The sequence below is a fragment of the Palaemon carinicauda genome, chromosome 23 (assembly GCF_036898095.1).
Source record: "Palaemon carinicauda isolate YSFRI2023 chromosome 23, ASM3689809v2, whole genome shotgun sequence".
Classification (NCBI taxonomy): Eukaryota; Metazoa; Arthropoda; class Malacostraca; order Decapoda; family Palaemonidae; genus Palaemon; species Palaemon carinicauda.
In genome coordinates, this window is record NC_090747.1 from 99,722,105 (window position 1) to 99,748,325 (window position 26,221).

General features: G+C 37.9%; 1 protein-coding gene across 1 annotated transcript in view; it reads left to right on the forward strand.

Moving 5' to 3' along the window:
• Nf1 (neurofibromin 1) overlaps nucleotides 1–21,032 on the forward strand; it is a 106,072-nt gene extending 85,040 nt beyond the window's left edge. Inside the window, exons 50-53 of the mRNA XM_068347309.1 lie at nucleotides 3,352–3,538; nucleotides 5,164–5,350; nucleotides 14,685–14,743; nucleotides 20,564–21,032. Coding sequence (XP_068203410.1) covers nucleotides 3,352–3,538; nucleotides 5,164–5,350; nucleotides 14,685–14,704 — 394 coding nt within the window. The 3' untranslated portion in view covers nucleotides 14,705–14,743; nucleotides 20,564–21,032. The remainder of the gene's footprint in view (nucleotides 1–3,351; nucleotides 3,539–5,163; nucleotides 5,351–14,684; nucleotides 14,744–20,563) is intronic.
• The last annotated feature ends 5,189 nt before the right edge of the window (nucleotides 21,033–26,221 follow it).

Genomic DNA, 26,221 nt, shown 5'->3' on the forward strand with positions numbered 1-26,221 from the left:
CTTTCAGTTTCCATTCCATCCATCTTCCAGGGTGCTCGTCGAATTCAGCCTAAACTGCAAGTATTCCTGCTTATGATGCAGTGTGGCTATCCCGCCGTGGCATAGCAGGTTTGTTTCCCCAGAGAACTCTCCCTGCCTTCCTCTTGGCCGCTCAGGTGCAGACTTCCGCCTCCTCTGCTGTTTGGAGGGCTGGTCAACTCCGGTAGGCTCGGGTTTCGACCTTCTTCAGCGCCGGGAAAAGCTTCCGAATGCTGACCATGAGTGTGGGCTCATGGTATTTTGCTTGGAGCCTTCTCTTCCTCTGCCTCAACATCTGGAGTATCTGGCCATGATATTGAGTCAACCGCCTTACCACGTTGGAAACCCCGCTTCTCGTCCGTCCAGCGAGGTTAAGCAACGTCGGCACTTGGATGGGTGACCACCTGGGGACGCCAGATTCTGTTACCACATCCTCCGAGCCTTCCTTTCGGTTGACTGTGGCAAGACTGAGGAGAGTCGCAGTACCTGTTCTCAGTCAAGCAGAGTTTTCAGCCCTACCTTGGAACGTTTCCTAGTTCTTCTTTCCTCATTGACCCGTTTATAGTCCGAACGGTCGCCTCAGGATAAGTTCCATGTGGGGCGATCCAAGTTCCGGTGGCTTCAGGCAATGTTTAACCGGACTCCCTGGCCCTATGGGACCAGCGGAACTATTAAACCTGCAATGGGTGTTGACCTATGGAGCCTCTTGATGGTAGTGGATATTCTCGTCCTTTCCCCACATTCTTGATGCGGTTCTCGGACTCGTCAAAGGAAAGGGGGGGGGCATGTTCCGGTCCAGGCCTATGGTCAAGACCTGAAGGATACCTCTCCATCATTCAGGCAGGCTTAAGGGCCTTAGTCTGGCCCCTCTTCAGTCCTACCGCTCCTGCCAAGTCGCCCCGTTGCGTGTCGACTTCATGCTAACCAGCAGGGGACGCATTTTCACACCTTCACATCTTGCAGTAGAGATACCGGGATGATTGAGATTCTCTCAATTCCACCATCGGCTCTCTCATTCCAGGCAGGGGAATGTTTCTCTCAGACTATCCAAGCAGAGCCTCATAGAGAGAGTGTACCTAGGGGTCTTTGACCTTGGGTAACCAGCAAGTGCTGATCTGGGGGACCTGATCGCGACAGCTTGGAACCTCAAGCTTCCGCTAGTTTTCCCCCCAGTCTCAGACCCCGAGACTCTGGCAAGATGCATTCCGGTGATGGTGGGACAACTTCGACGCCTGCGTCTTCCCTCCTTTTTGTCTGCGGACAATGGGTCTCAACAAAACCAGGTTGTCTGTCAACCTTTCAATGGGAGAGCTCCACTGGGACTATGCGCAGAACGGTTTCTGGACCCTCTGCTTCCCCTGACGGAACTCCCGGGAGAGCTTCTCCCACGGCGCAGGCTACTCAAGCAACCACACTGCGACATCTCTCCCGAACCGGGGCGTCGCTTCGGCTTCATGCCTGGAGACACTACGCTACCTCCTCTAGAAGAGACAACCCGCTACAGTCGCGGTACGGAGGTCGCGTCATCTGCGATAGTCATCCACAGGGGTCTCCCAGGCAAAGTGAAGAGTCTAAGGTGGTTGGTGCCGTGGGAGATATACCTCTTCCCGTGAGGCCTCTTCTCCAGCAATAACGGTCTTATTGCCTTTCGGCGGGAGGAAACTCCTTTCCGCTCTTGGCAATGAAGCCTGTCGCTCAGCCTTTCCCTGACCTTCAGGCTTAAAGGAATAACTTTTTCCTGCCCGCTGGATCTATTCTCGCTCATGCGAAGCTACGATCGTCCCTGCCCTAGTCGGAGGAAGACCTCCAACTTGGAGCATGGCTCGGACTTTTAGTCCTTTAAGAGATCTTCTCAAGACCCTTTTACGACAGGCCTCGGATTGTATTCCGCCTTGGGTCTTCTGCTCACTCTGGCCACGGCCAGTGTGTAAGCAATCTTCTTGGTCTCTTACTACTCCCCCCCTTTCTAAGGAAGAGGGGAAGGCAACATTCAGGCTCGCTCCTGAGTTGTTGGCTAGACTCAGAATCTGAGGATCCCGACCCTTCGGTCCGATTCATTCAAGATTTTGAGTCTCCATTCTGTGTCTGATGTCCCAAGACCTTCTCTTTCTTGCCAGTACAGGAATCGAGAGGTTAGCGCTGGGAACAGCTGCAGTTTGGCCTCAGTTGCAGCCGATTTGGGAACACAAGGAGGACATGGGGGGAGAGTCACCAGTATACCTCTTCAGCCCGGACTCAAGGACATTCATCTCGACCTGTCTTCAGACCCTCCCCCGTCACGTCTCCCTACAGCACGATGTTGGATACATCGCAACGTCCCTCGCCTTCGAGTAATACTACTCTGTGACGCAGGTGCTACAAGCTGGAGTCTGGAAGCGTCTGATGACCTTCGCAGCCCGCTTCCTGCAGGGCGTGACCCACAGGAGTCTCGATACGTTTTCTATCGCTCTGTGGTGGCTACACAACAGCTGGTCTAACCTCAGGCTCCTTTTTGGACAGGTAGCAGAAGGTTGAGGGCATTGTTATCAGGTTTTAGTCTGCATGAACGAAAGAAGTATGTCTGGCCCTTACTTCTTTCTTCATCATCCCCTCTACGGGGAAGCAGCATCCTGGTCTCTGCATAGCTGACCTCGAACCTCTGCAGGTAAACCATGCTTCCTTGTGTTCCGAGTATTGAGTCAATACTGTCGCGTCCCCCATACCCTGACGAGGTGGTATTGGGAACGTCCTAACCCAGAGTTCCTTCTGGAACTCCAGGTCAACTGCCTAAGACGGGTCACACTTCTTCCTTCACACACAAGCTTACGTAGGCCACATGGTTCCTTGCGGTGCAAGGAACTTGTGAGGTGCAGGGACTCCTTTTCTCGAGTGCGACTCACTCGGATTCTGAGTCCCCGGGTAAAGCCAAAGCCAGTATGGCTGGGGACTTTCCACCCTTCCTAAGGGATAAGTCACCCTTTGTAAATAGCGTGGTTTGTATTTCGGTTACGGAACAAATGACAAATTCGAAGATAATTTGTATTTTTCCTAACCATACAAACCTTAGCTATTTACACATATTTGCCCGCCAGCCCTGTCCCCCAAGACAAGTCCTACCTCTAAGTGAAAGTGAGTATTCACCTGTGTGTGAGGGGGAGGAGGGGTAGCTAGCTACCACTCCCCTACCCCCCCGCTAACTAGCGCGGGGGTAATACACCCTCGTTAAATTCTAATGGCTCGCCATTTCAGCTACGCTAAAAGTAATACCCTTTGTAAATAGCTAAGGTTTGTATGGTTAGGAAAAATACAAATTATCTTCGAATTTGTCATTTTTGACATGTTCACCCTTTCCAGCCACACCCTCTTGGATGCAAAGATAACATCGGTGTTGTCCCTCTGTCACGACGGCGTAATTCTAAGTGCCGTTCAGGCCATAATACAGAATATGGTAGCTTGTGAGGACCAAGGTCATCAGCAAGTACATCATCTGCAGAGTTGGGGTTTCGGTGGGTTGTGGAGATTCGCCGGACCCTTCACCAAGGTATGATTTTGTTATTGGGGTTAATAGTTTTAACATGCCATGTGCCATCAGAACCCTTACTGAATGGTGCACTAGAGCCTCCAGCTACAATAAGAAGTTAGGCTATGTGTTGAAACAGGACAGGATAGGCCTTAAATATACCTTGAATCTATAACTTAACCCTTTTACCCCCAAAGGACGTACTGGTACGTTTCACAAAAGCCATCCCTTTACCCCCATGGACATACTGGTACGTCCTTGCAAAAAAATGCTATAAAATTTTTTTTTTCATATTTTTGATAATTTTTTGAGAAAATTCAGGCATTTTCCAAAAGAATGAGACCAACCTGACCTCTCTATGACAAAAATTAAGGCTGTTAGAGCAATTAAAAAAAAAATATACTGCAAAATGTGCTGGGAAAAAAATAATCCCTTGGGGGTTAAGGGTTGGAAATTTCCAAATAGCCTGGGGGTAAAAGGGTTAATATCCTGAGCTTCCACACAAAAATACTAATACAGTAATGTTAAACTCTTGATAAGCTTGTGACTATGAAAACTAACCTATAAGAATACATAGCATATGTATCAGAAGACATACTCTGTTAATCTGTAGACAAATAACCTCTTAAAACAAAAAACATTGTTTGTATTTGCTGGTAGAACTAAGAAGACAGCAAAGTGATAGGTCACTCAAGTGGTCTTATTGCCAAACACTGCCATAACCTCAATACTCCGTTAGAGGAGCAATGGTGATACAGTGATAGAAAGCAGGAAGTTTTTAGACGTTAGGGTAGACGTTAGCATTTAGCCATCAGCCATCTCTGAGAAAGACTGGAGAAGGAAGTTAGTGCAGACAGGAGGAGTTTTATCATTAGAATTTTGTTATTTGAAAGAAAAACCCACAATGTCCCAGAAGCACAAGAAAGAATGCAAGAGAGGGGAATGGTGTTATGCATAATAATAATAATAATTACCTTATATTATTATTATTGGAATTAAGTAAATACATAGTATAGTACAGTATGGTTCAGGAAAATCTGATTGCAAAGGATGGTTGAAAGTATGAAAATTCTTATGCAACCTACAGTTAGCTAATTGAACAAATGTTTCAGTAGTGAGGTAATTAAACAACTGTTCCAGAGATTTATAACTACGTAGTCTAGTTACCAAAGGGTTTTCGTCCAAGAAGTACAGTTGAACGCAGGAATTCTTGGCACATCTCACTGAGAGGAAGTGCACCCAGTCACTAACTGCACAGCGAGTAACCAAACAGCTTGTGCACAGAAAGTGTGTGACCGTGCACATCCTCACAACGAGGTGCGCTAGGAAAGTCCTGCGTTATTATGGAATTTCTCTTAAATATGTTAATTTGATTAAGTCTGTTCAAGAGCATAGCAAGTGCAAAGTTAATGTTAATGAAGTCTTATCTAATGAATTTCCGCTGAACAGCGGAGTACTCCAAGGGAATGTGTTGTCACCTATGTTGTTTATCCTCCTCATGGATTTTATAGTGCATAGAGCAGTCTGAGATGGTGGAGAAGGATTGAACTGTAGGTATGATTCCGATGGCATTCATCCATAGGAATTAAAGTTCCTCAAGATTTTGACAAAGTATATAGCTCATTATCACCAACATTATTTTGCAGAGTAATTGCACAGCTGAGAATGCAGAGTTGTTTGTGAACTGTTTGGAAGCAATGGTGGAAACTGCCTTGCCGGCAGATGGCGACGAAGGGTCGGAAATGGAGCAGTATCCCTCCATGCTGTCCGTAACGTCTGCAAATCTCTCGTCCTCGATGTCTTCTCTAACGCTAGCTTCTCCCACAGAGAAAGGTAGGTCGTGCTTAGAATATTTAACGAACAGTAATATTTAATGAAGCCGTTAGACACCGGACGTAAGATGGTGTTAGGAAATCTATTTAAATTGTATTCATTTTTATTAGAATGTATTTGGGAGTTTCTCCAAAATTACCAACTTTATCACCTAAATGTGTTCTCATCAGCTGTCTGGTCTAGTCATGTTACCTCAGAACCCTTTCTTGTAAGTAATGTTTATTTGTACTGTATTGATTTTGTTTATTAATTTGATTATGATCAGTATATATTATGATAATACTTGGAAATATTATCATCGTATCAGCGATATTGATTATTTTCAACTGTATCATTTAGCTGTAGGTTTCATGGAGCAAAATATTCAGGCTGTTAACTGGAGAATACTTTAGACTAAAGTTATTTTGGCTTTCTGCCTCTCATGCAAATGACGCCAAATACATTGTACGATGTATGTCAATGGTCTGGATCTCATCATTGTATTAGGAAGTGTGCCTCTTGAAAAATGAATTATATTTGGACATAAGAAAAGAAAGAAACAAAGGGTACTTTTGTCATTTATCCAAGGTTTCTGTAAAATTAAATTGCAAGAGTACATGTAAACTATTCAATATTCAAAAGCATATTGTGCTGAAATCTATTAATAACGTACGTCTAGAAACATTTAGAGTCCATATGATAATTGAAGGTTTTTAATTTATTACTTGTTTTATTAAACAGTAAAAATAACGACCTCAATTGAAATCAGTCGAGTGAGGAATTGCAACACAAAACCTAAGCAATTTCTACCCTGTAAGGACTAATGTACTCATTATTATTATTACTTGCTAAGCTACAGCCCTAGTTGGAAAAGCATGATGCTATAAGCCTAAGAGCTCCAACAGGGAAATTAGCCCAGTGAGGAGAGGACAATGTGAAAAATAAAATATTTTAAGAAGAGTAACATCATTAGAATAAATATCTCCTATATAAACTGTATAAACTTTAAAAAAGCAAGAAGAAGAGAAACTAGATAGAATAGTGTGCCCTAGTGTACCCTCAAGCAAGAGAACTCTAACCCAAGACAGTGGAAGACCATGGTATAGAGGCTATGGCACTACCCAAGACTAGAGATCAATGGTTTGATTTTGGAGTGTCCTCCTAGAAGAGCTTCCTACCATAGCTAGAGTCTCTTCTACCCTTAGCAAGAGGAAATTGGCCACTGAACAATTACAGTACAGTGACCCCTTGGGTGAAGAAGAATTGTTTGGTAATCTCAGTGTTGTCAGGTGTATGAGGACAGAGGAGAATATGTACAGAATATGCCAGATTATTCGGTGTATGTGTAAGCAAAGGGAAAATGAACCGTAACCAGAGAGAAGGATCTAATCTAGTACTTATGGGTCTTTGAAGCAGTTACTTTTTAATCTTCTGCTTTACCTCCATTCTAGGTTCCTTTCTTCCATCTTGCTGTCCAACCTCTCTGTTGCACATCAATGCCGAATATATTCTCCATCCCTAGTTTATGGCTTGGTATTGCCTAGAGTCATAAATCCAATCCACTCATAATGTAAATTATTAAGATTTTTTCAAATTAGTCAGGTGATGAAAATCATGATGATGTAGGTTTTGAAAATATTTTTAATGTATAGAAGAGTTGACACTGCAGAAGATAGTAATGTCAAAATAGAAATAATGGTCATGATAAACATTGCTAGTAGAGAGGACAAAAGGTGAGATTGATAATATCATAGTACTATTTTCTACTAAAGCAATTCTCAGTACACTTTTCATGATGAGAGAAGGAAAATTAAGAAATTAAAACCTTGTGTATATGCACCCAGATAGAGACTTATTGAAAGCTGTTGAAGAATGGTTTACAGTTTCTGCTAGTTAAACATATTTTCAGGTACCAGTAATACCTCACAATACGAAAGTTTCTGTACACGAAAAGTTCACCCTACAAAATGACAAAAACGACATACGAAGATTATTTTGTCTCATATTACGAACAAATACTCAGGATACGAAATGAAATACTCGCTGTTATGTTAGGTATATTGGATGATTCAAATGGATTTGGATCTATTTCATTTTATTTAATTCGTTTTCATTATACGAAAAAATCATATTACGAAAGCCACTTCAGAACAAATTTATTTTGTACCCTTAAGTATTACATACATACATTTACCAAGGCACTTCCCCCAATTTTGGGGGGTAGCCGACATCAAACAAATGAAACAAAAAAGGGGACGTCTCCTCTCTATGTTCCTCCCAGCCTGAAAAGGGACTCAACCGAGTTCGGCTGGTACTGAACTTGAGTTCAAACAAATTTAGGTATTATAGTACTCCATAATTTACGACTGAAAAGCGTCTATACTGAATTTACGACTGAAAAGCGTCTATACTGTATCAGATGTATCAGGGTTGGGTGAAAATATCTGATATTTATCTTTATTAATTTAATGTTATTTTTTTTTGTAACTGACTTGTGTTATTTAAGGTCAGTAAAGTCACAAGTGATGTTTTTGCATGGAAGTTTAGGCATAGGATTCAAATATTTAGTATTTTTTAAGGCTGTGCTGTGATAATACAAGTGTTTTTACTTGTAATCGTTCATGGAAATATGTACAAATTAAGTGATTTTGATGAAGGAAAAATCTATTTCTAAGCGAGGAACCTGTGTCGCCCGTGAAATGCTCCTCTAGCACCATTTCTAGGGCATAGTTACTGCTGAATATACCAGAGAAAAGGAGATGCATGGAATGCCAGGAATAAACCTAGCTCGCTCACTCTTTGAGTGTCGGTATAGAAAACTGGGGCGTGATAGAACCACGACCATAGGTCCCTCTCTAAATAGACCTCTCCTTCATCAACATCCCCAGAACCACGACCATAGGTCCCTCTCCAAATAGACCACTCCTTTATCGACATCCCCTGGAACAACGAGGTGCCGTCCTACACCCGTCTGTGCCTCCTACTACGACTAACCCTCTCTACCCCTACATCTCCCCACCCCCTATCCTCATTCCTCCTCAGCACTTGCGTTGGTCTTCACTGGTTAAATTTCGTGTAACGATTAGTTACGAAGTACAAGTTAATCGTTGTCTTTGGTGTATTCACAATAGAAAATTGAATACAGTCATTTGTATTTATGCTGGAAGACTAATAATCTACTGTCTGAATTGTCCTTATTTAAGAAAGCACTTGAAAATTTTATCTAAACAGCATGAATTGTACGCCTGTATTTAGATCTTTGCTCTTAATTTTTTTTTTGTACGATGTTTTGTAAGTCTTGAGAAATGTACAGATTTTATAGATTGCATGGCTTCATTTTGTTATTTATAAAACTACTTTTAACAGTATTTGTGACTATTATAGTTGGTCTGTACTTTCATTGCTTCTCGAGATGGGATTTGTTAAGATTTTGATTTCAGGAAATTATTTATTACCTCTATGGCTTAGTAGGTATAGTTGATTAAGTTATTGATTCCTAAAAAGGACATTGCATATTCTGTAAAGGCATTTGTAGGACTGATTAGTTGACTGAATAGCAATTGAATTGATATGGTAATTTAATAGCCAGGGTTTACATAAAGAATAGAGGGCTTTTTGTGGTACTCTTTACTGTAGGCAGAATGTACTGATCGACATGGGCTGCCAACTCAAGTACCCGTGGCAGTTTAAACGAACAAACGAACGTACTGATTGCCAGAATGTAAGTGGTCATATTCGACTTTTAGAGTAGACTGAACAGGTTCCTCTTGCAGTGTTGAATATTTACTTTGTGGTCTAACAAAATTTTATCAGATGTGTAGCCGTATTTTTCATCTGTTTTATGATGACTTTTCCTTTAATGGTATTAGATGTGAGGCAAGTTCTTTCTATTGTACTTCCTCCTTTCCAAATTTGTATGTCATAGAATTAATAATTACTAACCACATCCCACATTTGTTTATGTTTATGTTCCATATATACAAGTACCTATACAAATTTATGAAAACAAAAGTTTTTCTTTGTACTGTGGTCCCTTATTGAATCGCTTTCTTTTATGAATCGATTTTCATCATGTTTGGAATCAACTCGTCCCCATTGCCGCCTCAACACACTGAAATACAACCCTTAAGCTAAAAGTCTTAAAGTTATATGGAGGTTGTTAGTAATATACTGTACTGTAATATGAAAAGTGCATACCCACTCTCTCAGCCCCCTTCTCTTTTTTGTCTTATGTCCTCAAAGTCTACCTCTTCTGCCGTACTATGACTCTCGTCTCTTGACGATCGCAATTTTACTAGGATCCTTCTGATGAGACTGGAGAGGGGGAAAGGCCTAAGCATGACTTTCCCACGGTTGCGTTGTTATATTCGTCATCGTCCAGTAACGCCTCTTACTGCCCACAGTAGCCCTCACTCACCTAGCATACAAAATGATCATCCAGAAGATACGTTCCCAGTCACCTAACCCTTTTTTGGCAATTCCTTCAATTCTCCAACATTGCTGCCAAAGCCTCCATGCACTACGGATTTAGGTCAGCCAGTTTTCAGTGCAAACCCAAGAGATACCTTTTAGGAATTTGCATCTTTTATCTCACATTCATCGTAAAGTGCCGTATATCTAGCTGTGAAGATGGCCAAGTAAGCCATTATATAGCCATTACACCAACCTTCAGAAAGTTATCCCAACTGATGACAGAATTCGCAGGTTGAGGGAGGTAGCAAGCCCCTTCCTCAGATGAGAAGAGCTTCCAGCCGAACAGTGGTTGCATCTCCTAGGTCACCAAGCATCCCTAGTCCAGCTATTTCTCAACGGAGCAGAAACTGGATCATTCTTTCTCTTCTCAGCTGGATGATACTTCATGTTTGAACAGAAGGAGAAGAAGGGTTAGCGATCTCTTGCTTGACGGTACACTTTGGCACACTATTCTTTTTGTTTCCTTATTTCCTTGTTGGAGCCCTTTGGCTCATAGCATTCAGCTATTCTAACTAGGGTTTAGCAATAACTAGTACTAATAGCTTTAGTGTAAGCGTCATCTAGTGACAGTTGTTTTTAGATAGATGGTATTGGGAAGGGTGACTTTGATACATGGCAAGCATTAGAAGCACCATTGTTGGAAGTCTTTGGTGTATTTTGTTTACGTTTAAGATTTTGTCCCGAGTAAAGAGATACCAGTTGTTACAGTATGTACATGCTGCTACAGGTGGAGTCGTAAGCTTACTTGCCGTATCCTTGGTGAAGCTTAGACATCTTTTAACATTCTGTAGAAGTTTCTATTTTGTGACAGAATAAATATAAACTGTATTTTAAAAATTCTATCTGTCAGCCAAAAAGGACATTGAATTTCGGTTAGATTTATCACACGTGAATTAAAAATGGATTATGAGTGAGCTTTGAATGTTACCGTACTTAAGGTGTCGAGTGATTTTGAAAATTTACATAATTTCTTTATTTTATTTTTATGACCTGTCATTACTACTTTTTGTCACAAATTTTACCACCTTTCTTTTTTTGTTATTTTCAGCCATCTTGGAAGGGGTAGATATTTGCGTTTTGTGTTGTGTACTTAATTCACCCTTTTTTTAATAAGTTTTGAGCCCACCCACAAAACATGGATATTTTCTTGGTTGTGGGTGTAACTATTGTTGATGTCAAACATTATCATTTTGAAATACCATTAATATTCTTGAAATATATTTCCGCTCCATGAGTTAAGTCTGAAATGATTTCTAACCACAATCTCTTGTCCTGTTGTTCTTGCTTGAAATCCTTTACTAATCCAGATCTTCATGTATGTCCCTTTTCCATGAATTTGTGGGCTTTCTTACCTTTGTCATACATACATACATATACCATGGCACTTCCCCCAATTTTGGGGGGTAGCCGACATCAACAAAGAAACAAAAACAAAAAGGGGACCTCTACTCTCTACGTTCCTCCCAGCCTAACAAGGGACTCAACCGAGTTCAGCTGGTACCTTTGTCATACTGCTTTTAAATCTGTTACTTTACCAACCAACTATTCTTCATCCAATTTCTTCACATGTTCAAACTTTAAAGTAACACACCACATTGTCTCTTACCTCTTACCTTTAGTCCACATTCTGTTGTTACACCCTTCTAATTTTTGTCTTTATCAGCATCCATTTCTATTCTGTATTGACTAGCGCCATCTTTATAAACAGATTGAATTTCTGCTGTGTTTACTAATTGAAAACTGTATTTACCAGTGGTTAATTTTTTTTTATAACTATTGTCTCAGTACTTGTTGTACAGTCCCGTATCTTATAGAAATAGGAAGGATTGTACCTCTTCTTATGCAGTCACTTCTACCATAATCTGTGTCTCCACCTCCCTCTCTCTTCTTCATTAATTCATATATACTCCATGCATCTAAATCTTGTTCCATATATATTTGTTCCTATGCATATACAAACCTTTCATGAGGGATATGTCTTCAGCAGTACTTGAAGGACTACTAAATCGTTAATAAGGTAGTTTTGTCCATGGCTGCAATGGGTACAGATATACCATCACGCTTTCTTGACTGTTTTGTTCTTTTTTTTTTCACATTAATTTGTGTTAAGTATTAGTTTTATATTTTATTTTTTGTGAGAACGACTATAGTAGGAAGTACATCGAAAGGTCGACATTTGGTGAAGTTAATTATGTTAATACTATTATGTTTCTCAAGATATTTTCTCCCTCTGTTGCAAACAGATATGAGGACAAAGCACATCTCTAGTGCACTCTTCTCTTTGTTTCTAAGGATACAAACCTTTGAAACCCCATGTGCTTTATACCTTTATAATGAAGGAGTTACTGTAAGCTTTAGCAGGTTCTCGCTCCTCCGGTCTGGAAGACGACGAACTCAGAGAGTAACTTTTCTTCCTCCGTGGTTGTTCCCTTGCGTTAGGAGGGAGTTACCCATTTCAGACGAGTGTCACCCGTTTCAGACGGAGAGTCACCCGTTCCTGCTTACGCGATAGTAAAAATTATCTGTTTGGCGGGCTCGCCTGTCACCGAACGTTTTCCCAGGTGGTTACCCCTGTGTTGCTGTGTCATTGAGCATTTGCAGTGCTCTTCTTGTGACTTAACCCTCAGTGTAGGGGTTTGTATTGCGTCGGAGGAAGCTCTTGTAGCTTCCTGCTCAGAGGGAGTGTAGTCGTTATTGATAGCCCAAACCGCAACCATTCTGTGTCAGCAAGAAGGAATTGTGGGGAAGGGGAAGAAGGGTTCACACACACTCTTTCTTCTATATCAAGCTCTTATTCCTGCATTCCCTTCATCGGATATTCCTTGTGCAGAGGACGTTGAATTAAGTTGCGTGGGAAGGCTTTTTAATCAAATTTCCGTGGGACCTAGAGCGATCTCTCTTTCCTCCTCTGGAAGAGTATGACAGGACTCACCCTCTGACTGGTGCATTTAAGGAAATGAGTTCCTATACCCACTGTGGTAAGCCTTCCGCTAACCAGGAATATCGTAATAGTACTACTCAAATGATGTTGTGAATGAACGGTTTTTATTGTGTTGGAAATAGGCTATTCTGTAAGAGGCAGCTTGCTAATGATATTTTGGGGTTTCCAGCATTGTTGGAAACATCCATAATTTAAAGGAATCAGGTTAGTATAAGTAGGAAAGATACAAATTACTTTTAAAATTTGTAAATTTTTTTTTTAAATATAGCAAATGATGGATGCAAAATGTAAATTTGAGGAATAAAAACAAGGTAAACATAAGAATAAGTTGAAGAAATATTTTTTTTTTTTTTGTCATTTCAGTTGGAAAGATAGGGAAAGATGTCAAAAGGGAACAAGGAAAAAGATATTGGTTTACTAACAGAGCAGGTGTATCTGAGACAAAAAAAGTGAATACTGAGTGTTCCACATAAATAGATGCAAGACAGATCAGAATTATATTTGTTTGCATAATACAACAGGTATTGATATACTTTAGACTGAAATTATTAACCCTTTAACCCCCAAAGGACGTACTGGTACGTTTCACAAAACTCATCCCTTTACCCCCATGGACGTACTGGTACGTCCTTGCAAAAAACAGCTTTATACATTTTTTTTTTGCATATTTTTGATAACTTGATGAGAAACTTCAGGCATTTTCCAAAAAAATGAGACCAACCTGACCTCTCTATGATGAAAATTAAGGCTGTTAGAGCAATTTAAAAAAAATATATATATATATATATATATATATTGCAAAATGTGCTTGAAAAAAAAAAATGCCTGGGGGTTAAGGGTTGGAAAGTTCCAAATAGCTTGGGGGTAAAAGGGTTAAGAACAGAAGCAGATCATTTCTGGGTTAAAAAGTCCCCCTCATGGCTGTGAGATTCAAGTTAGGTTTAATCTTTCTTATAGACTTTCCCCCTAGTGGATGTTATGCTTTCGTCTTTCCTGGACTAATATTAGCATAGATGATACTGTATTATGGTGTCCTTCATTATGGAATGCTGGTTACTTGAACTGGAAATTGAACCAAACTGGGTTTTGGGAAAGTAATGGTTCACTTTTTTCAACTGTACATATACAATATGAATTTAAATAATAAATGTATGGAAAGAAACGTATAAATACCGTATCTTTACATCGTATACAAGCGTGTTGAAATGCTTCAGACTCAAGCTCTGAAATATATAGATATTTGCTACCTGTAGTGAAAATGCTTGCGATTGCTGATGGTAAACATTGGCTTTGTAGTAATGGTTTTGTTTATGTTTATAGTTGAGAACCTGTGATGTATTTAAATCAGATTCTGTAGACCAATCCTTTACTTGTAGACAGTATTTTTGATCATGTTTCATTTGAAAATGCACAGCATGTTTATTTTTTTATTTTTTACTAAGGTCTTGTTATATTCGCTATTACTGAATTTCATTATCAGTTGTAAATATACAGTATATACAATACACGATTAGTTTTGTTTGATAGAATTAATGAAATTTGAACATTACTTCAGTTGCACATGATTGCTTTGTTTACAAACCAGTTTGACTTTATTTGATTTGATTTTTCCAAGGGAAAACATGTCACACATTTTACTCTAGACTGCATATTAGTACCTGTCCCACAATAGACTCTTGTCTGAGTGTAGTGGTTGAGGAATTAGACATTGTTAAAAGGGAGTGTAGTTGTTTAGGTTAATAGAGACATTCACACAACTATTGTATTCTATGGTCAGGAATTTGAAAGTTTGTTCTTAATGAGTTGATAAGAGTTGATGAGTGGAGTGTGAACCTGCTCGCAGCCTTGAGTGTGTGTGTGGCCAATGCGTGATCTGTAAGGTTGAATGGAGGCCTGGGTGTGCGGTTGGATGCTCTAATGCCGTATGTGTTTAATTCGCAGATGCAGCTTTGAGGTTCTGAAGAATTGCTTGATTAGCTGTGAGCCACAGAAGTCCCACAGTAAGTATCAGGTGCTTCCAGGCCCATTATAATCATTTAGGCATTTTGTGCTGTGATGTCACTAACAACTGATTTGGTGTTTCATGATTGTGTGTATCTGAATTTTTATGATTTCACATCTGTTCTTTTGAATTGTTTTTTTATGTTGTACTTAATTTTTATAATTATTTTGCAGGTGAGTTTATGCTTATGTGTTTTTTAAGGTAATGGGATATTGATACGGTTTTTGTTCATTTCTGTTTATTTATAATCTTTTGCTTCTTAAGTTCTTTTTGATGTTAGGAATAGAGTTCGTTTTCTTTTGCAGCTTACGATGTTTATGGATGATTTATTCAGTGTTTGTGCTGGTCAAGAGATGAAATGAATGGAAGGTTTGTCGTTATTTCCCTCTACAATACTTTATGAATGAGTAATGCCCTCTACAGTATTTTATGAATGTGTAATGCCCGCTACAATATTTTATGAATGAGTAATGCCCTCTACAATATTTTATGAATGAGTAATACTCTCTACAGTATTTTATGAATGTGTAATGCCCTCTACAATATTTTATGAATGAGTAATCCTCTCTACAATAATTTATGAATGAGTAATGCCCACTACAATATTTTATGAATGAGTAATGCCCTCTACAATACTTTATGAATGAGTAATGCCCTCGACAGTACTTTATGAATGAGTAATGCCCTCGACAGTACTTTATGAATGAGTAATGCCCGCTACAGTACTTTATGAATGAGTAATGCCCTCTACAATACTTTATGAATGAGTAATGCCCTCTACAATATTTTATGAATGTGTAATGCCTCTACAATATTTTATGAATGAGCAATGCCCTCTACAATTTTTATGAATGAGTAATGCCCTCTACAATATTTTATGAATGAGTAATGCTAGTGTAGTGAATTACTGAATATGAAAGGTGTCCTTGCAGAGGCTTTGCGGAGAACTATGCCAGGGAAAAAGGAAGAAAGAGCGAGCAGAAGATAGAATGACCTCAGTTTTTAAAGTTGGAACTGAAATATGATTATGTGGGTTTGATTAAAAGTTTTATTTGCAGAGAAAAGCAACTGAATTTACTGAGCTTCAAAGTGTGAATAGTTTTATAGTTCAAACAATAATTTCTAGAATTTGATGATGAACATATGTTTTGCTTCATCTTATGTGAAGGTTTTTTTTCATTAGAATGTTGGGAATGATGTTTCTCAAGGTAAAGGAAACAAATAGTGGGAAGGGTTTGGTACAGAAATGTGTAGAATGTATTTATAATAACTGAAGTGTTTGCATGTCCATGTGAGTGTCATTGATATTACTAATCTATGTAATGCTGTATTAGCACAATTCTACACAAGGGTCTTGTATGTTTCTAGTTTGATGTTGGCCCCATCAAGTTTTGGTAAATGTAAGCTGGAGTATGAAGTCTTCTCACAACATTACTTTTGAGAGTTATTGGAAGATGATTATTCTTTTTCTATTTCAGTATTTGTAATGGTTTTTAGTACTGAATACAGAAGTTTGTTGTGAACATATGTCTTCAGAGTATCTCATATTAGGTAATTTAGTCTTTGATTGGAAATTAGCTTGCTTGATGATACGATTTAGTGTTACAACAAAGGCTAGGATCGATATCGTCTTAACATTGGGAGGGTTTATAATTTTCCTTTGGCTATAGATTCTTTGACTCATTAATTGCAATGAGAAATTTACTATATTTGATATTGATCTGCGGTAGGTACCATAAATCATAAGGAACTAATTCATTAGTGGTGATTAATCTTATTAAAAGAAAGCTTAGAACATATTGGGACTTGTGTACTCGATGGCTGCTGAAATCTCGATAGAGATTGGTAATTGTCGGAAACGCACAAATTGATACAGAATTTAGATTTGATTAGTAAGGGTGAAAAAGCGCACATTTTCTGCAGTTATATCATGATCCCTTGTTTGTGTTTCCTTTCAAGTTAATTCATTTTTGTCTCACCAATAAACTGATTTTTTTCCTCCTTTGCTTGTTGTGTTCCATTTTAAATTGAATCAATCAAGGTAAGTTTTTGTTTTTACATTCAGCCTTACATACAACATTTTATTCACTAACACTTTGTGAATGTTACAACTTGTTATGACACTTGGTTAAAACACTGTAGATTAGTGTGTCTGTACGTTGAGCCATGTTGGATGCCCAGTTTGGAATAAAGGTTTGGCTGTTTATCTTCTTTTTTAGCAGTTGTCTTATTCGCTTTTGAATCTTGGCAGTGGCTTACGTAACTGCAGTAGTCGTGTTAGTACGTGCATCTAGTATTTCTTTGTTTTCATGCTCAATGAATGCTGTAAACAAAATAAAATTTCTGTTGGATTATCGTTGCTGGATTTTATGGTAAACACTGAGTACAATTCTCTTTTCAGGTGGTCAGTAACGATTACTTTTTCATAGTATGAAATTTTTCTTTTTTTTTTTACCTCGTTTTGGATAATTTTTTTTATGCCTTTATTGAAGACTACAGAACTGATGTCCATATATTAAATATCCTGTCCTAAATTTATGTACATTTCATCCTAGAAATTACTTTATTTTTCAGAAATGAATTAATGTTCAGGATAATATAGATAGTCATAGTGGAAAGATATGAAGAATTCTTAAAGACTTTTTAAGAGGAGACAAGTATTATTCTGAACATTGATTGCACAAGATTTATTTGTTCATACTAATTACAAACATTGTTTTACTGAAAAATTCCCTCTGGTATAGGAGAAGAGTCTGTCATGTCTCGTCGGTTATCACTGATAAGGTTGTAATTATCTGAAAGGTGTAATTTAGCAGGCCTGTCATCATAATTTTCTTTTGGCTTTGAAGCTAGTTCATCTCCAAGTACATATTAGGTCACAGGCTGAGCTGCTATTTGTCCTGTAATCCTCAATAGGCTTTAAACACTGAATAGTGCTCTGATTGAATTTTGGAAGGTAGTGTAAGTTAGGAATACCTCTACAATATCAACCACCGTCCCTCAACTTTATTGAGGTACTTGCAAGAGATATATCCAAGATTAACTCAACTGACAACTCAAATGTACTATACATTCAATTTGATCCAGTTAGATTTATTAAGTGTACGTTGAATCTAGGATTGCCTGAAGTGAAGAGATCACTTACCCTAAATTTACACTAATGATCATTGAAGTCCAGGACATTGTCTCGTTGAGCAAGGATTGCTCTTACAAAAGTAAACTTAAAAAGGGATTTTGACGAAGGAAAAATCTATTTCTGGGCTCAACCTGTGTCGCTCCATGAAATGCTCCTTAAAGCACCAGAGGAAAAAAGTTGCGTGGAATGCCAGGAATATATCCAGCTCGCTCGCCCCTAAAGGGTGTCGGTATTAAAACTGGGGCGAGTGATACCACTACCAGAGGTCCCTTTCCAATTAGACTTCTCCCTCTTCAAAATCCCCCGTTACTACGAGGTGTCGTTCACTACAGCTACTGCCCCCCTCCACCACCACTACCTATCCTTCTCCCATCATTCCTTGTTAGCACCCGTGAACGTTCGGACGTGTTTTTCGTAGCTCTTTGTTATTTTGTGTTTTGGAAGATGTCAGGCATTTTGGAGATCCCTGCTCCCAAATTGAGTATTATATTTGTCTGTTTGGGATTTCTAGGTAGCGACACTAGTGATTTCTGTCCGCTGCTGAAGGTTTCTTTGATGTTGCCAGATTGTTTATCTTAGATGTAGTGATCGTCACTTATTTACAAGTGACTTCCTTGTCCTTATTTAAAGCGACTTTTGTGGAAAAAATAGTTTCATTCTTAAGTGTGAGGCTAAAACGGATATCACCTTTTCTAAACACTTTAAAACTACTGTCTTGGGATATCATAGCCACAGTTTACTATCTTTCATATGTTAAGAAATATCCTATTCCAATCTTGAGACAAGTCCTTTATTGAAAGGAATGCTCATGTGTTTAAAAGTATGATGGAGAGGACAGTCAAACTCAACACATTTCATTGTATCCTTCATACTATTTTCAAGTTATTGTATTTTCTGTTTTTAGGTCTTTGGTTCTGCCACTTTATTCTCTGGCCAGGATTGATAAAATGCAAAGAGGTGGTGTTCCATTGAAGAATATTTACCTCAATTTACAAAAAGGGAATGAACTTTAAAGATTAAGAGATGAAGCCCATTTTGAATATAAAAAAAATTTAACAAATAAATGAAATCATCTTTGAAGAATCTTAATTGTCAGTGGTCGTAATGACTTGACCAGATGGATTCTCTTTCGTTTCTTTAGTTTATGATAAATTTTACTTGGACCTGACAAAGAGTCGTAGCATATTGATTCTTTCATTGTATGTAGTTTTGTTGTATTTTGCTTGAAATTCTGTCCTATGGCCAGGTAAAGTTTGGCTTTTGCTTTTACTATACTCTACATTAGCCTCCTGACTAGAACAGTGGTAATGGGTTTGCCTAGCATTCGCATGGCAGCAGATTGATCCTCGCCGGTATCATGAGTTTAACTTGTCTACTGGGAAGGTCTCTGCTGTGGTTGGGCATCACAGTGGGGGTTGGGCTTGAATGGCTGATGTTCTGGTGACCATCTACTCTAATAAAACTGGAATTGAAACCAGACACCTTTAAACTTTATTTGTAAAAGGGGTTGAGAGGCATTTTGTGAGCCATAACTGAAAAGGATTTCTCTTGTATTTCCAGGTTCAATCTGTAAGTATATCTGGATAATTTTCTATCTATTCGTACTTGTGAATTAAACAAATAAAACCAACGAGTGAACTGATTTGTACTTTTAGTCCATATATTGACATTTATATTAGTAATCAAGATATGATCATAGGTACAGTAGTTTCTTATGATTGAGGTGCCATAAGGAATAAACTAATTTCAAATGTCACTTTAGCTTGACTTTATCGAGCATTTTTTTAATCTTCATTTTCAGATCTTCCAAATAATCTGAGCTTGTTGTCATTGTCATTGCTATGATATTCCATAATATGTATTATTAAGTCCCATTCAATTTAATTGATACACCAATTTTCTTATGTCTTATTTCCATATGAAAACCAAGTCAGTTGTTATTGCTCCTCCCAATTCATTAACCCTTTTACCCCAAAAGGACGTACTGGTACGTTTCACAAAACACATCCCTTTCCCCCCATGGACGTACCGGTATGTCCTTGCCAAAAAATGCTATAAAAATTTTTTTTTCATATTTTTATTAATTTTTTGAGAAAATTCAGGAATTTTCCAAGAGAATGAGACCAACCTGACCTCTCTATGACAAAAATTAAGGCTGTTAGAGCAATTTAAAAAATATATACTGCAAAATGTGCTGGGGAAAAAATAACCCCTTGGGGGTTAAGGGTTGGAAATTTCCAAAGAGCCTGGGGGTAATAGGGTTAATAATAATTTCCAGCTATATCGTATAGTAAGATTTATTTTCATTGTTATTAACCTTATGGTTATAAGTAGTTTATTTTGCTTTATTTATAGTTTACAATTTTACATGGGTTTTTAATTCTAAACTTCCTTTACTAGCTGTGTAGTTCAAGGTGTACAATCTAATAGGATATTGTCTGGTATTTATATAATTTCACATTTTTCCTGATCCCAAGCGTAGATTTCATAAGATGTTTTCTGTTCGTTTCAGTGTAATTTCAAATATAAAATCCTTGTACAGTATATGCATAACTTTTTACAATAGGACGAGAAATCTGCTTCTCACAGCAGTTGGTAGTGTGCTGTTTATATAATGAATATTCTTATTTTTATGTAAAAAAGTTATATAATGCTATTCTTTTACTGTTTCGCGAACGACAGAAGTAGATGCCACCAGCGAAGGGTTAAGCGTCCCGCAGAATCTTCCTTCTCATCCCACCGGCTCGCGTCCGAAGCCGGTCCTTCCAAACCTGATCGCGAAACAGCGATCCTTCCGCTGCAAGCTAGCTAACAAAAGCAAGTAATTTTAGGCAGCATTCCATCGGATAGGAATGGAGGCGAAGAGTCTGTTTGGTCGATCCTACACAGATGAAAGTGTGTATCTCATCAATGAAGGTTGAATTAAGTTGAAAAAGAAAATTTAGAAAATGGCAGCTTCTTACCTTTCCTTGCAGGTGGAACCTTTAAAAAAGAGTGTGGTTCTCTGGTTCTCTTTATTTGTAATGTGTATATTTGTTCATACTGTTCATACTTTTAAAAGAGTAATTATGGTAATAGGAATATTATGTACAAAACCTTCATCAGTAAATATTTCATCTCCAGAGGCTAGATTTACCGTTGTAGAGACTCATTAACTGTTTTCTTTCCTTTTTGTTTTTTTCTCTTTCCAAGCATCATAGTCTTTTATAATGTCGCTAGATTTATCAAGAGGGTGAATATAAGAAGCACAGCTAGTATGAGTGCTGATGTGATAGTCATCTGTTTGTTTTTTTTTTATTTACTGTTTGTTTATGGATAAATTTTTTATGGAAGATAGGATTACCGTATTATAATTATTATTGTTGGCATTTGTATAATGATTATTATTATTATTATTGTTGCAGGATCATTGTTATAATGATAATACTGGCTCACTGTACAGTAAGTAATTGCGTACTGACTCGGGACAATGTGATACTTTATTCATGGCCAAAGTAAGCAAATCTAGTTTGTATAAATTACTGTAATTTGAATGTTTGTCAAGTGTTGTGCTTCGTTGCCACTGATACACAGGTCTGAGACGAGGGGGGCTAATTTTAATAATGAGGAATTAGCGTCCCCACTCCGCTCTTCAGACTATTCAAAGCTATGTTCGGCAACTACCGTTGGGTGTCAGTGTGCGGCAGCTGAGTTACTCGTGATTGGTTCGTTTTATTATCTTTCTCACCGTGTGAGAAAGGGCTGCATTTTTGTACTAAGTACATGAGTTCTGTAAATATAGCTTCTGAGCCAAGGAGAAATGGATGGTTTCCCCTTAAAAATACTTTTTTGAAATGTAACTACTTGTGACCTGTTAGTTCTTCTATGGATATTAGATTCAGCCACTCGGGAGGGAAGGGTATTCAGTGATAATGTAGATGAATCTGTGTAATTATTTACAAAGGGAAAACAATCAGTATTGTATTTTTTGTCAGATAAACTTTTGTAAAAAAAAAAATATACCGAGCGCAAATGCGGGAATGGTTGGTTAAAGAGTGTGTATGCGCGAGTGAAGAGTTTCAGGAAATTATTTAAGTAGGTCTGTAGACTGTGCAAAATGGCTGTTGTAGATTATGGCATCTTAAAACAAAGCTTTCAGTGTTCACCGGTTATCAAGATATATATATTTTTTTCTTTACCTCCTTCTGCTCTGTGCCGAGATGATGTTCATTTTTCATTGGATGTAGGGGGATCTATAGTCACTGTATATATAGTAATGAAACAACCAGTCGAAGAGGATTAGTTAACGAAACTCATAGGGTAATAACGAAACACAATTTTATTCTTAAAGGAAAGCTAAATAATATTATGGAAAACAGAATTTGAATAATAGATTCTTTTCTATTCCTGTACTCGCCTCATGTTCATATTGCTTCTTCAGAAGCTGGGTTTTTATGATGGTTACCCACAAAATTTATAAAACATTTTCGAGTTCTTTCCAATTTCCTCGTTTTCGTAACTTTAAAGTAATGAAACGACGTAGCGGTTAACGGTAAGTAGCACGCTGACAGTTTCGTGTTCCACAGTTTTTCCGTCGCTGTGGTTTTATCAAGGCGTATCCCCGTCGAGAATCTTATAAATGTTTATTGCAATTTTAAGTTATTACCTTTCTATATTTTATTTCCACAGTTATGCCTAACACTTGAATGATCTCACTGTTCAAATGTTACTAAAGGCGGGTTTATATGTTCGAACAGTTCGTCAGATAAGTGTTTGAAGTGAAGTTCAAATGTGTAAACGCTGTATTTGGTTTTCAACTGTTCGAAGAAAGTCTGTTCTCGCCTGACTTTTGTGGGCGGGTCTTCATTTTCCACAAACCTTATGCATTTGTGGCTGACTCCACCTCTTCGAACCGTTTGACAAGCAGGTTCGATAACCGGATTAGACGAACTGTTCAACCGCGTAAATTCTGCTTAATAGGTCATTAGTGATGCAAGAGTTTAAAGGTTCTGTGACAATGAGTTTAGACGGAAATAAGCAACTCATATACTATTTCGGGTCAGAAAATAAGTCCTTATAAATGATATGATGAATGAAATGAAAGCTAAGTTATTGGAATAACTTATCATAAGTAGAATGGCACATTAATAAGCATCAAGGTCCTATTAGAAAGATAAAACTTATGCGTCACTGTAAAATTTTCAGAGACCAAAGTGGGAATCAAATGTAGGGTAGTGACGCGTACTCTAATATTATTTTATTAAAGGTATTTTTTTTTTATGATAAACCACATATTACTATTCATTTATAATTAACTCAAAATTCTATAAATGTGATCACTTGAGAATTAAAAAAACTACACTTATTGTAAGTAGAATGCATAATGTTCAAAAGGTCCTATCTGTTGGACTTTCAAAAATTTCTGAAGATTCCAAAATGTATGATGAAAAAGAATACAATACAATGAGTACTTGATGTGAGGCTTACAGTACATTGGTATCTTTCAATCAAATAGTATTTCCTAATGTTAGATTTTATTCTTGTCGAAGCTGTTTAAATTTCTATTTCTACAGATGAAATTAAGGATCTTAACAAGAATTTTACAGAACATCAAGTTCGTAAAAATGTAGATGGCCTATTAGATAATATGAATGAATTATAGTTAACGTAATTGTTAAATTCTGCTGTGATCTTGTGAGTGTTGGTATTAAAGGAACTACAGATAAAATAGCAGAAATATATTAATTGATAAGTGCTAGATTTTGTCTTATAATCAGTTTCATTGTAAATTAAGGGAGGTTTTATGTAAATTAGGATTGCGATATTAAATGCAGTTACATAATATATTAATCAGTCCCTATCTTTGAAAAGGTTTAAAAGATATAAAGGTTTTCACGAATGGCAGAGGCAAAGGATAGGACATAGTCCTAGAGACCATGGAGGGCCAGGTAATTAATGTGGTTGACTCGTCAGGAAGACCTATACGCTCCCCCAAACACCCCATGTAAGGTTGCAGACACTACTAGAAATTATCAAGCTTGAGGTGTCCTCAAACTCGCGTCCAACAGATTTCTGGACAAGAACGTTTCCAATAGACATCACAAAGTATATTGATATACATCCACATGAAGTGATTGACCAAATGCTTATATATGGTCAATGGGCAAGTCTTATAAACAAGTTACGAAAAAATCTTTAAGAAGCATCTACAGATTTTCCTATAAGATATTTTTTCTTTAAGAGGGTCCCTTTGGCCAACCCAGTGAGAGGGAAGGGCCTTTTGTTCAGACAGGAATACTAACCCTTGTCCCTTAAAGGGAGTAAACAAGAGCATCCCTGACCCGGCTTGGTAGACAAACATCCTTGGGCAATTCCCCATTTTTGTCTCAGCCTTGTCCTTGACCCAAGCTGCCCTTTGTGTTTTCCCAACTATTTTTTTTCCGTTGCGTGTGTTTTCACACACCCTGTTACCTATCTGCATTTTTCTCCCCTTTTCCTCCTTCTATCAGTGACATTTGGTCTTTCACCAAGAAAGTAGAAGTATACCATGTGAGATTTGCATATATATTGGTATATGGTACTTTAAACAAGGTCTACTCAGTTTACTTTGAATTAAGCCTAGAAGGATGACGCTTTCCTAAAACAAAAGGATTCCCTACTTTCAGGGGTAGCCTGGATGGAGGTACATCTAGTTCTCGCCTCCCTCCTATAGGACCGAGAATAAATACCTGGAGAGTAGGCTAGTCAAATGACTTTTCCCACGTTAAGCTCAGCTGCTAGCTGTCTCTCTTATGTAAATGACGATGGTTTGTATTCTTGTCGGAACAAATCATAAATTTTAGCAAATCCGAGTCCTATGCGGGAGAATGGAGTAACCCCCATCTCCCCCCACACTCCCACTAACCTCTCACACATGGGATGTCTTTATTTACCCAGCCCGGTCAGAGGTGCTGCTGCTTACTCCCTATTTAATGAACTCTGGTTTGTATACTTAGGAAAAATACAAATTACTAAAATTTGTGATCATTATTTCCATGGTTTTTCTTTTAAAATTTAAGAACGAGACTGGTTGTTTCATTACCAAATTGGTAATCAGTTATGTTGTGTTTGGAAGATCCCTTGAAAAGGAAAATGAGCATTATCGAAGTGTAAGTAACAGCCGTTCAACTTTTGAAATACTTTTCACAAGCTCAGTGCTTGTTCTTTGGTGCATAACATATATTGAGTTAGGTTTGAATAAAGAAGTCTCTGTGTGTGAATGTTTTGAGCGTATCTGCGTGAAGAAAGTATCTGATTTATAGTTAGTCTGAATTTTGCTTTTAGGATCTGTTTTTAAGAATGAGAAGAAATGAGCCTGTGAATTTATTTTGAAAAAATGTATGAATTTAGATGATTACTTTCAACACTATAGGAAGCATTAGTTCTTAAGCCTTCAGTGTTGTCAGAACAACCTGGTTGTAATGCTGGAACGGCCTCAGGGTCCCTGGGGGTCCTCTTTTGCATTATCCTAGGAGTAGTCGATTGCGGTAAAGTATCAAATCCTTACACAAATACAGAACTCCCAAGTTTTGTCATTTAAAAGTAACCGATACCGAATTGTGTTTCATCGTTATTGATAGTTTGCAAAATGGGTGCAGCATCTCAAATTGGTTGAATGGATAAAATATTGAAATGCTTTATATAAGGTTTGTAAAGAATACATAAAGGCATGAATATGTGGCTGTGGTTTTGAAATGAAGACAGTGAAAATGCGTCTCGTTTGCCTTTCGTTGATAGGAACAGAAGGTTATTTGTAAACTCGAACGGGGAAGCTCTTCCTCGAGCGAGTTTAATGGTGCACCTCCTTGAGATGAAGGTCTCCCAGAAGGCCCACTGTCACTGTGAAGTAGAGAAGTGCAAAGAATAGAATTACGAATTGATATAATTGATATGACAATATCAGCGTTTGTAAATGTAAAATTCGGATTTTAATATTTTGTTGCATTCCTTCTAAGAATATAATCCCACTTGAAAGAAGATTTATTATATAATTTTTATTTTTGATATGAGAACTAGTTTCAGAGGCATAAATTTTTAAGTGAAATATATTAAGAGTAATGACTACTTAAGCATTTGCGACAGTTGTACTTGTTGATAATTATATGTAGTGTGTTTTGTAGTTTTGATATTTGTTAAAAAGATGTGATTTATGACCACTTAAGTTGATACAAAAATGTTATAAACTTGTATTTTCCCCATTAGTAATATCCAATAGTTCTAAAAAAAAAACTATGTATATCAACATCCATTTAATGTTTTGAATCCCTTTGCTAATCCAAATAGGGCCACCAAGGAATTTTCATTTTCTAGAGAAGGTGTGAT